At 45.1% G+C, this 12,071-nt stretch overlaps 1 protein-coding gene across 2 annotated transcripts in view; it reads right to left on the bottom strand.

The window, feature by feature from the left end:
• The window catches only part of Qm (geranylgeranyl pyrophosphate synthase quemao), a 48,961-nt gene that overhangs the window by 21,326 nt on the left and 15,564 nt on the right, over window positions 1–12,071 (bottom strand). The window contains exons 2-5 of one of the 2 annotated variants that reach the window (XM_077687199.1): window positions 6,949–7,042; window positions 6,359–6,427; window positions 5,436–5,521; window positions 4,148–4,311 (exon numbers count right to left, since the gene is read on the bottom strand). In XM_077687199.1, coding sequence (XP_077543325.1) covers window positions 4,148–4,311; window positions 5,436–5,521; window positions 6,359–6,427; window positions 6,949–6,993 — 364 coding nt within the window. In that variant the 5' untranslated portion in view covers window positions 6,994–7,042. Of the gene's footprint in view, window positions 1–4,147; window positions 4,312–5,435; window positions 5,522–6,358; window positions 6,428–6,948; window positions 7,431–12,071 lie in introns of those variants that run through there. The other variant, XM_077687200.1, reaches the window with a different exon arrangement.

The raw sequence follows: 12,071 nt of genomic DNA, 5'->3' as shown, positions 1-12,071 counted from the left end.
TTTTCTAGGTTCCTTTTTATTTGCCAACTGTCAAACATGACAGAATAAGAACTTCCAGTTATGTTTTGATAAACTTGTGGAGGCGTATTGTAATATTTGTCACGTGATTTTAACTGCTCCCACCATAAGATGCATCTTCATGATACTTATACTTGCCTTCATGTTTTTGCAACTTTCTACCCTATTTTTGAAACGCTGCATTTAAGAGCAATGTATTAGTTTAGTCAGTGAGGCCACCTATTTTCTAGACCAACTTGTATTTTGTCTACAGAGTACCTTTAAAGGGGCCGTGAAGAGAAAATGCATTTTTCTTTGCTGCTTGAACGACCTTTTAAGAACATAAATGCCAAATATTTTCACAATTCATTGCTTCTGGAATTTAGGTGGCAGCTTTGAAATTCTCGTTTCGAGGCGCATCGCACGTGACCATGCGCGTGTCGTCAGTCGGCAGCGCAGCTAGAGTCACGTCACGTCAAGTACATTCGAGAGTTCAATGCATTCAACGTTTTTCATGCATATTGTTCTGCAAAGCTGCACACCCGATATTTTAAAAATAATGCATCCTTTAGTCGTTGCCAAAAAACAGTTTTCTATCCACGTGAGCGATGTCGTGACTGCTTCAATTGTCTGGCAACCATTGCAGCAGAACTCAGCTCTACTGGTTGTTTGTACAGTTTGTAGCCAGTTTTCCTGCTGAATTTCATGTTCTTCTCCCGAATTCTCTTTGCAAGGGAATAAAAAAAAAAGAAGGAGGAGGAGGAGGAGGAGGAGGAGGAGGAGGAGGAGGAGGAGCCTCGGGTGCGATTTGAGCTTGCGACCTCCGGGCCAGCCGAACGTTACGGCAAGCCTAGTCGGACACTTTATCCACTACACTATCGACGTGAGAAGCGCGCGCGGCGAAATACTGCTGCTTGAAAGCCTCTTCACATTTGTAACCCAGAAGTCTGTCGTGTTTTCATAAATTCTAATCAACCCAGAGCTTTAACCGCCAACTTACTGTTGAACGCTTCTGCAGTAAGCCAAAGGGGAGCATATACAATCAATGAAACAGCGTTAACAGCATAGTTTATTGCAGGAAACAGGAAAGCAATCGTCGAACTGCGTGATGGTGGGACTCAGCGAGAGAGAGAGAGAGAGAGAGAGAGAGAGAAAACACTTTATTCAAAAGCCCGGTTAAGTGCGTTCGGTGACCGACAGCCGCAGCCTGCCGGTGACCACGGCAGCTCTTTCCGCGAGACTCTTCTGGGTCTGCAAGTCCGAGCTGCCCAGCGCCTTCTCCCAGAGCTCTTCTGAGGGGATCTCGGCGCTGTATCGCTGCTTCTCGCTAGTTATTTTCGCGCTTGATGAGCAAATGATGGATGGGTTTTAAGTTCCGACTACTCGAAGTTCCTTCGATAAACATGTTTATGTAATAAATTCTCATTTTAAGCGTTCAGTCATTTATCTCGTCAGGTCAGACATTTCACATTCGCGCAACTAACATTACAGGCTACGTGGGACAGACGTCGGCCAACTTTTGCAAGAATATCGGCTAGCAAAACGACAGTTTAGACTCATGCGAAACAACGTAAACAGCTTACGAATGCCCAGTTTAGATTAAACGTGGTTACTTCTGCCTGCGCCACTCGCCCACGTTGTTGACTAAAAGTTCGATTATGTTGATCAGTTGTATCAGAGATCAGACATCTCCCGTTCAGTTGCAGTGCGAGTTTCATCATGGCGCCGATGTTGTAGCTTTATCTGACCCTTTGCAAGCCCTCTCTATGCCGACATATTGTGCAGACGAGGGAGAATTATGATTGGCGTCTTACTGACTCACTGAAACGTCACTTCACAAGTTGAGGAGGAAAGCCTCGGTGAAACCGTAACTGCATTTGTTTTCCAATTTGCCGATATCGGGCAACGAAACGGGTATGCATTGTTTGTCTATCAAGGTTCCACGGTTATAAGCGCACACACAACACAATTTTTTTGAAAATTCCTTCATGACCCCTTAAGCACAGTTCTTGCGAGAATGCACCAACAAGTTCTGTTTCAACCTTTCGTGGTAACATTTGTGCAATTAGGGTGCCCCGCTGTTCACTGTCATCATCTTACTTTTTTGGTTGGTAAAAACTTTTTATTGTCATCATTTTACAGCACACAAAACTGTGAAGCTTGTTTTTTCACCTGACCCACAAAGTTGCAACCTTGTGTGTCGGGCGTCGGAGCCCGAGAACAAAAAGGTGGCCCGAGGGTTTGTGACGATGGGTTCATGTCTGAGTAAAGCAGCTTTGTAAAGTACATGCCATGACTCGAGATATACTCATTTTTCTGTGCAAAGTGGGATCTTTGCGTTCGAGTCTGCACAATTTATTCCTAGGGAGGTGAGGACCCAAAGCAAGCAAGGGTGTCAGAGGAATGAAAGTACCCACGTTCGGAAAATTGAATTACTGCCTGAAGAATATATTAGGTGCACACTTTTACATGCATTTCCCGGTAAAATATAGTATGCAATTACTATGTAGCATATGCATTGAAAGCCTAAACAAGTTATTCAATGTGCCCCCCTCCCTCCCCCCTTTATCTCGGGGAGGGGACAGCAACTACATACTGCCATATCATCTGAGAAGGCCGTGGGGCCTACATTATGATGGCAATAATCCCAAAAGAAATAACAACTGATACTTCACAACTGAAACACATCTTCAATGTAAGTCATGATAAACTGATCTAGACCAGACGATTAAATTGAGCATCCACACAACCACATGTGAGTGGCAATAAAATAACTTCTGAAAGAAAAGCTATTTTAAGCTATAATTTCTTCCTGTAATTTATATAGACTTTTTTCATGATAATTCCACAGCACTTAGACAAAGAAATCACGAAATCTCAAAACTAGCATGTAAATGCGACTTCATGCACTCAGAACACAAAGTCGCATTTTTAGATGTGACTGCATCTCATTCACTCGCCTTGTCCCTCCATACGGCGTTGTCCGTCCGCACCCCTCCCCCTACACTATAAAAAAAAAATAATAGTTAGCGGCGCCTGGTTTCGATCCCACGACCCTGTGGGCGGAACGCGAGGTACATGGTGCTCTTCCCACTGCGCCACAAAACCGAGACAGAATCAAATGCTATGAACGCGCCTTATATCCTTGACTCATTCAAACTACGTCAAGATGCCAATGATACAACGCATGATGGGGCAATGATTAACACTTGCAATAAAAGAAAAGAAGCTCCCACTTACAGCAACAATGATGGAGTAAAGGTCATTGCGACAGCGAAGCCCCAAGCATACCACTTCGAGAGATTGACCAAGATTGGCCAATAAAACATAACAATAATCATAAAACATAATAATCATACGCGTTCCCGACACGTTTCACGCGATTTCAGAATCAATCCAACGGAAACACCAAGTGAACCCCACGATGCGTCACACCCCTCGCGAGGAGGTGGGCGCAATTTTTATCATTTTTTTGCCTGGCTGCTTTGAAAGACATAGTGCCATCTCCTGTAATGAACACAAACCGGATTGCACATCTTAGGCATTGAAAAATACACTTCTCATGCTAGGCCAAAATTACGGACATGGGAAAAGCAAGTGTTAAAATTCAAGATCAAATTTTGGGGTTTAACGTGCTCAACCCACACATGGGCTATGAGGCAAGCCGTAGTTGAGGGCTCCGGATTAATTTTGCCCGCCTGGGGATGTTTGACACGCACCAAAATCTCGACACACGAAAAACAGCCTCCACCAGAAAAGCAGCCACAGTGGCCTGGATCGAACCCGTGTCCTAGGGCTCAGCAACACAACGCCTTAGCCACTGAGCCACTGTGGCAGGTGAAAGGGTCAAACACTGAGTTAGGAAGACCTATGTTAGAGCAAGGCATGCAGAAACTGCATGTCTCCCAAAAATTGCCTTGCACCCAAGTGAGAAATTTTGACACCGAACTAAACGACAACTTGCCCATGTTGGCCATTAACAGCTGAAACTGGCAACCCTGCAGCTGCTGCTCATTATGCCACCTTGTGAATTGCTGGCCAAGACGGAGCATGCTAAGAGTCCGAACTGCCTACAGTGACTTCCACTCGTGGATCCCCAGGGTACAGCAATGGACTCGGGCCAGTGTTTTACCCACACCAGCTGGCTCACCTGTGAAGACGGAAGTGGCCTGAGGATCACCAAGCTCCAGGCACTTCTGAAGGCTCAGGAAGTAAACGTAGTTTGCAGAGTTGATGGTGCTGGCCACTCCGAAGATATGGTGGGCAACAGGTACACCCCTTCGAAGCAGCGAGTTGTCCTCTATGTCGTCAATCCTGGCAAGACCAGAGGAGCAAGCAATGCTATTCACTTTGCCCATGCACAACGCTGGCCTCTGAACTTCAGCAGGGAGACTACACACGAATACAGCACCCACAGTTACTAGGCCCATTTACTCCCTCTATTTGCACAGAAAATCTGGGAGCCCAGGGAATGGATCACTGCTCACGGGTACATTACCTAAACACACACCACAGGGCAAAGATGGCAAAAATGTAAGTGGCATGGCTGAAAAAGTGCAAGAGCAGCAAAACAGGCTGCATAGAATGATGTGAAACCAGAGTTCTTCACTATACACCAGTTGCGAAGCACCAGTTTAGCTGCTATACACTATACACCAGTTTAGCAAAGGCTGGACTTTGCTAAAAATTTACTTGATAACAAAACTTAATAGTATAAAGCTTGCTTTTCAAATTACTTACGTATGTTTCCACGGTTTTCCTGTTTATGACTAACTGCAGCAGCCGCAAGCACTTGAGTACTACTTCAACATTCTTCAGACAGATGGCCAGCTAAGCAACCTGCCCCGTGCTTGCCCGTTTGCTCCAGCGCAGGGGAGCCAACGGCAGACCGGCTTCTGGTACATGGGGCCGACGGGAAGCTTCGTAGCTGGTGTATACTGAGTAACTCTGGTGTGCAACATCACCTTCGAGGCATAGCGATAAGTTGGGGCAATGAACAGTGCAAGCCGAAGCCCCAAAGAAAGCCAAAATATGGCAACAAGGGAAGAGGGAGCGCAGCAACTGCGTTGGTCGTTTTAGCGGCAGCCCGTAATCCCAGCTCTCAAACCTACTTTAGCGCCAAAACTGAAAAAATGATACAATCCAGAGATAAAAGACTTAATCTGTATGTCATGGGTCAGAAGGGTAGAATTTGCATGTGTGTATATATATATATATATATATATAATTTTTTTTTTCCCCCTCAAACCACACCCTGGAGCAGTGGGAGGACCAGCTGACCAGCTCACGCCCTCAAGACCAGCAATGACTGGTGGACAGGGCCGCCGAGCAGCAAAGGACCAAGGCTTCCTGGACTAAGGTGGACTCAACTGTTTATTCCTCCTTTTTCCGCAAACTTATTGTAAATCCAAGACATGCAAGAAACCTAAGATACTTACAGCAGACTAGAATTGTGGAGCATCTGAACAATTTCTGTCACAGCTTGGCACTTTTCGGGTGAGATCTTCAGCCAATAGTTGAAGGCCTAAAAATGGAAAAGGGTAGTCACATCAGATTACACAACAATTCAAGTGGGCCAACACAGAGGTTCAGCATTAAAAAGTGTGTACCTAAGGTATAGCTTAAAAGCTTAAACAGACTCCTCTAATGAAAGAAATTGAAGCAGCTCATTAAAGTAGTCTGTTCATCATTATAAAATGGACCATGGGAAAAGATACGATGAGAGATTAGTTAGCAACGCAAATGTTGGCTGCTCTTGTTAATTTTTCTTTTGTTCATGTCTTTTTCATGCTGTACACCTGACAGAAAGAAACCGGTACAAGGAATGTAAAAATACTGTCTTGAGATTGCAAGAAGCACGAGGAGTATCTCAATAATCAATGCAAGAAATCTGAGCTTATCACTAAGCCCTTGTGCAATGCTGCGGTGGTCGTTTTAGTGAAAAAATATTTTGAGTGGCAGCTACGGCCAATATCACCTAGTATTCTGAGAAGTCAACAATTTGGGAAGCTTTGGACATTAACTGCTCCAATTTATTAGTGTAAGGAGCATGAATGGCATCACAGAACTTTTTTTTTTCAATAGGTCAATAGGAGTTTATTGGCATAACTTCCATACAGCTGAGAGCCAGAGGCAGCCAAAAGGCAGGAGCCCATACACCAGAGTGCTGGCTGCCTCCTCAGCTGTATGTTAACAATATATAGGACATGTGAAAACGATAATGATAACATATACAGATGAGGGGAGTTATAGTTATATATACAGTAGTATATACGGGTATATATTTTATATACTATATACTTATATACACTTTATATACTATATATACTTTATAACCGGACTTTTTTTTTGCCCACATTACCTGTGCGAGCTTGGTTCTTATTTGCTTTCCAGGAATCTTTAGGATGTAATAATACGGCTGAAGTATCGCCTGAAAGAGTTTTGCAAGACAGAAGTAGTCATGAGCACATTTTCGATATTAACTTCAATAAATATTTTGTTTTCATCGTTGTACGACAGTTTATATTGCGCTTAATGAACCGCAAAACAAAGAATGTTACCATTTCAGAGCCTCTAAAGCCTGTACTTTATCACATAGCTTATTCCCTCGTTGTTTTATTAACCACACAACAGCACGATTGAGTCGCTTCATTGAAACGGTTATGCGAAGTACTAGTAGTTTTACACACCACTATTTAAAAAGAAATCGAAAAGAGAAAGAAAAAGATATATGCAGTGCTTCATTAAAACATAACTGTACTTCCTGCGACTTACGGCAACGCACCGCTCGCGCGAAGAAAAGCACGCACATTTTCGCGGTTGAACAGGCAAGTCTTTCCACCATCATTCACGCGCGCCACTACAGGATTTATTATATCAGAATACGTCATACTGCCTTAATTAAGACATTAACCAACATATGAAAGCAAGCACGATTGTGTAACTACTCACTTTTTCCATTTCCTCACTGGTCATAGTGTGCTCGTGCTTGTTCATGGTGCAGCCGGAGTACCCAACAGCTGTGAACAGTCGACTCTCCGCGCTACTGTACGTGTTCAAAAACAACCAGAGAAAAATGAACTGCGTGATTATGGCTACTGCGCTTACTAGTAACGTCTACTGCGCAACTACATATCACAACGCTATAGAAAACACGGCTTTCCACAAACGACAATCGCTACTTTTGCCGTTATAACACGCATGACGGTCGCAAAATGCAGCTTTCGGAACACATCAGGGTACACAAGCGCCACACAGCTTCTTAAAGCCGGTACGTTCTCCGCATCGCAAAAAAACTTTGGCAGCAGTTATAATACTAGTTTAATTGATTTTTAGCTACATTAGCACAAAGAAAGGCAGGAAGCCGCAAAAGCATGCAGATGCCGCCTCCGGAGTCGCCCCTCTTTTGCAAAGCCACGCGACCACGCTGTGTAGTTAGTAGACGCGTTGATCCCAAGCGGAGGTTGAACGGTTGAACCAGCGAAACGCCGCGAAAAGAAACGCAAGGTGGCGCTGCGCTCTCTTGGCTTCATTTGAAGTTGGAGAAGCTCAGAGTGAAACCAGTGAAACATGGAGGAAAGAAAAGTGAAATATGCATGAAATATGTTTTGAGGAGAGGTTGAGAGCAATGGACCAACGTAGGTGGACAGGTGGACCCCCACACCCAAGCGTTGATGGAGTCTGTCGTTCCTGTGCCACGGTGATTTAAAACTGTTGAGAGTTTCACCGACGAGTCAGCAAATAATATCGATCTGATTTTAGATTTATAGGGGGGTCCGCCTTGGCGAACGTCGTGCGGTAAAGGCCTGCTCGTAAGCCACGCGTAGGGCGTGGTCCTCGGATCAGCATGGAGTGTATGTCCATGCTGTCGAGGCTGGGACGAGCAGGCTTGGCACGAGTCCGTCAAGGCGGACATCTTCCAAACTGCAGGGCGGAGGGCCCTGGAGGCTTCTTCTCGACTGCATTCAGTAGCCAGCTTCCCCTTGTAGGGTCTCTTGACCGACACATGTGCCGGTGTTTTTACTCACCCTGCTGCGCTCGTGCGGGAGAGAGAGAGAGAGAGAGAGAGAGAGAGAGAGAGAGAGAGAGAGAGAGAGAGAGAGAGAGAGAGAGGAAAACTTTATGCGGGATCTGCGAACAGTTCCCTCATGCTCTCAGGAGCGCGCGCATTCTGTGCACGCGGTGGTTGTTCTTGCGTGCGATGGCTGAAAAAGGGGCTACTATTGGCGGTGGAGCGCGACCACAGGCGGCGCTGCAACGCGCGCCTCCGTGACGTCGGCTAAGGGATTCTCGCATTTGTCGTCTGCTTCACTCGGGCTCGCTCTCACTGCTGTTTCTTTGCGGTTGGTTGAGGTTTGATGCTTGTCCGCACCAGATTTTGCGTATGCGCAACTTTTTATCGCAATAAAAGACTTAAAATCGCATACACTAGCTCAGGGCATGATTTTAAGTATAGTTTTGGATACCACTACGTAAGAAACATTACCGGCGTCGCCAATTTCTAGCGAAGCCGATCCTGTGCGGAGCGCGAAGAGTCGGAGCTAGGCGTCAGCTTTTGTATTCAGCAATCTTTCGAACAAAGGAAACAGAGTCTAATAACCGACGACAGCGAAAGTGCAAGATCAAAACTAATTCCGTGCGTTATGGGCTGTCGGCTTTGGCTGAAGGCATTCGCGGTAACCGTATGTACGGTAAAACAGTTTTTGCAACCTCGCCGAACGCTTGAAAGTATTGTATCACATCACTTTACGTTGCCATGACATGAAAGCATGCCGACATGCCCTATGGGCCGCAAAAATGTAGGTTGAGTTCCGAATAACCTACTGTGTGTATAGGCGCGCGCTGGTCAACGCAAGAAGCCGTCACGGACAGAGCCCTGGACGTCGCGGGGGCCCTTTGGGCCTCCGCCACCCCCCTACCCTGAACCCAGTGTAAAATAAAGTGGCTCTACTACTACTACTGGTCTTATACGAGGCTTCTAATCAGTATGGGGGCTTATTGAGCAAAACGAGTAATATGTATGGTAAAAATACAGTAGCACTATGTTTGTTCAGACTTGGAGGGATATTTCTGTACATGTCTCACAGCGATATCTTCCCAATATTCAGATATGCATTATAGTAAAACTGCACTCAAGAGGAGGAGGAGGCGGAGGAGGAAAAATGTTATTTCAGAGCAAAATCGAGCTTCCAGGACAAGAGAGGAAGAATAATTTTCTTCAATTCATCGAACGTCATCCCGAGTAGTCCAGGATTTGTTCTTTACGCCTTAAAATGTTGGAAAAGAATAAAGAGCTGCTTGGGCATATTCATCTGTTTCCATTCTTGTTATACTGAAAACCGGCACGTATACTATTTATTGCGTTCGTTAGCGAGTATATGAAGCCTTCAACAAATTCGGGTCACAAAAGCCGACTTCGAGTACTGTGAGCAACGTTGTTCCGCGGGGTGTAGCACAAATCTCCTCATTGCATTTGCATCTGAATAAACAATACACACTGGGGATATGCACGTTCTAGTACGCAGCCGTAACGAAAGACAATTTCTGAAGAAAGTACTGTATGTCTTACAGCCTGAAGAATCAGCCTCCCAAACATCCCCAATCCTCCTAATAAGGCGTTCGGGACGCTGCAGAAAAATTAAGAAAAAAAAAAAAACATTCATCCGATACAAGTGAACTGCAATGAAAGAAATAGAAGACAGCCGTTTTATTTCCTGCTGTGCGATGCCCGTGTAGGGGCCCGCTGCTTGGTAGAATTAGACTGTTGAGTCTTCATAAGAGCACATCAAAAATACTGTTGGGAAGCCTCCGCATTTGGAATACTTATCGAGGAGTTCTGAGCAGTTAACCTTGCAAACAAGCTAGAAAGGACGAGTTACACACGATCATCTGACCGACTCGTGCTCTGAAGAAATTTTGTCTTTCGCTCCTCATGTGCTGCAAACTTGTGCTGGATACAGCTTGAAATTATTTAGAAGTGTCGGGAGCTGGCAAAATACCTGAATTAGTGGAAATACGCTTTTTAATGCACCAGAGCTACAAAGCGGGCGGGTTCTAGCACAGGCCTACTGCCCCTCACAAGCGGATGACAGCGGCGCGAGTGTAGCAGCGGCACGGGTGTAGCAGACGACAGCGGCGCGAGTCCCTAAGCCGACGTATGGATTTCTAGGGACCATAGCCGACGTCAGAGCCAGAGGGCGCCACTCAAACATCTCACCGCCAATACATGAAAAACATGGGCACGCAGTGGCTAAGGAAGACTAGAAGGCTAACGATGAAATACGGAAAGAACAGTGGAGAATCCAAAACAGACAAGGTAACCAAAAAAAAGGCAAGGCAGATAGAAACGAATAAATAGAGAGAAAAAATGGAAGCTAATACGTCGTTAGAGATGTATGAGAAATTGGACATCAGAAAGGAAAATTTCGACGATAATTCCAAGGGCAGTGCTTTGCTTTTTGAAGCCATAGCAGGTTGCTTGCAAACTAAGAGCTTTGAAAATAATGGGGTATGCGTTGTCTGCGAAAAAGAAACAGAAACTATGCGGTACATAGTGATGAAATGAGAGCGTATTCATTCAAATATACACGAGGGAAATGTTCGGCTTCCAGGAGGAGTTAACTTCAAGGCTGTCGAGGTGAGAATGCTTGTGGATGAAAAGCAGAGAGGGGAATATTGCCTAGGACAGCTATCACCTGTAACAGAAGAAAATATTTTGTGCCTGCCCTAAGAGCAGCGCTAGAATTAAGCGAAGAGTATGGAACATAGATATATTAGTTTATTTGGTAAGATGACCCGCAGGGATTTATACACACACTCCCCAGCACCCCCCCGACCCCCCCCCCCCCCAACACCCTCCGATTCCACAATACGAGCACCCTGCCCAGGTGCCCAGGTGATGATGATGCTGATTGCTATTGGTTTCCCCTTTGTAGCGGGGTGATGACACGTCATCTTACCAAAAAGGACTAATATACCCATGTTTTGCACTCTTGGTTTAATACTAGCGCTGCTTTAGGCAGGCACAAAAAGCTTATTAGGCACAAAATACTTTTTTTTCCTGTTACAGGTGGTAACTGTCCTAGGCAATATTCCCCTTGCTGCGTTTCGTCCACCAGCATTCTAATCTTCTTTTCGTCCTCTCGACAGCCTTGAAGTTAACTTCCTCTGTGATATCCTTAAATCCTAGGGTTTCTGGAAGCCGAATATTCCCTTCATGTAGAATATTCCCAGGGATGTATGTACCCTCCCCCCCCCCAACCGTCCCCCAACACCCCCGACCGCACCCACAAAATCGAAATTCTGGATAAACCCTTGAAGACACGTCATTACCCCGTTACAAAGGGGATACCGTGCACAATCAATCAATCAATCAATCAATCAATCAATCAATCAATCAATCAATCAATCAATCAATCAATCAATCAATCAATCAATCAATCAATCAATCAATCAATCAGTCAATCAATCAATCAATCAATCAATCAATCAATCAATCAATCAATCACGTTCTATAATGCCGTATTATGCTTAAAGTTAGATATGCGGTCGGGACTAGAGGTTGACCACAGCATAGAGTGAATAATTATACTACTGAACCAAAGGCAGTCGGCAAATTAGCACTGAGAGCTCCCAGTAAGGCTACGAATGAGGGCTGTACAGGACGATATGGGTTGGACTTCATTTGAAATCAGGGAAGCGCAAAGCAAAATACGTTTTGAGGAGAGGCTTAGACAAAAGATGAAAATAAGTGGGCAGCCAGCGTGCACTCAGAGGTGTGGACACCCAATGGCGGAAGAGGACGAGGAAGCTGACGACTAAATGCAAAGTGACCGTAGCTACCAACCAATCGAGGGCAGTTAAAAAGAAAGTGAGGGAAGCAGATACGCTTATCTAGGCGGAGATGATAGAAAAGAAAGGATCATTTGGGAACCTATAAACCAGGCAAACAAAAGATCAGGAAAGAGAACTTTCATGATAACAATAAAGGCAGTGCGTTGCTCTTTGTGGTTAGGGCTGGTTGCTTGAGAACTATAACTTACATGAGCAAATATTCGCCCCAGGAGGAGACATGT

This window comes from Haemaphysalis longicornis, unplaced genomic scaffold (assembly GCF_048455015.1).
Source record: "Haemaphysalis longicornis isolate Haplotype H1 unplaced genomic scaffold, Haemaphysalis longicornis Haplotype H1 scaffold_1, whole genome shotgun sequence".
Lineage (NCBI taxonomy): Eukaryota > Metazoa > Arthropoda > Arachnida > Ixodida > Ixodidae > Haemaphysalis > Haemaphysalis longicornis.
This window is presented reverse-complemented; position numbering and strand designations above follow the sequence as displayed.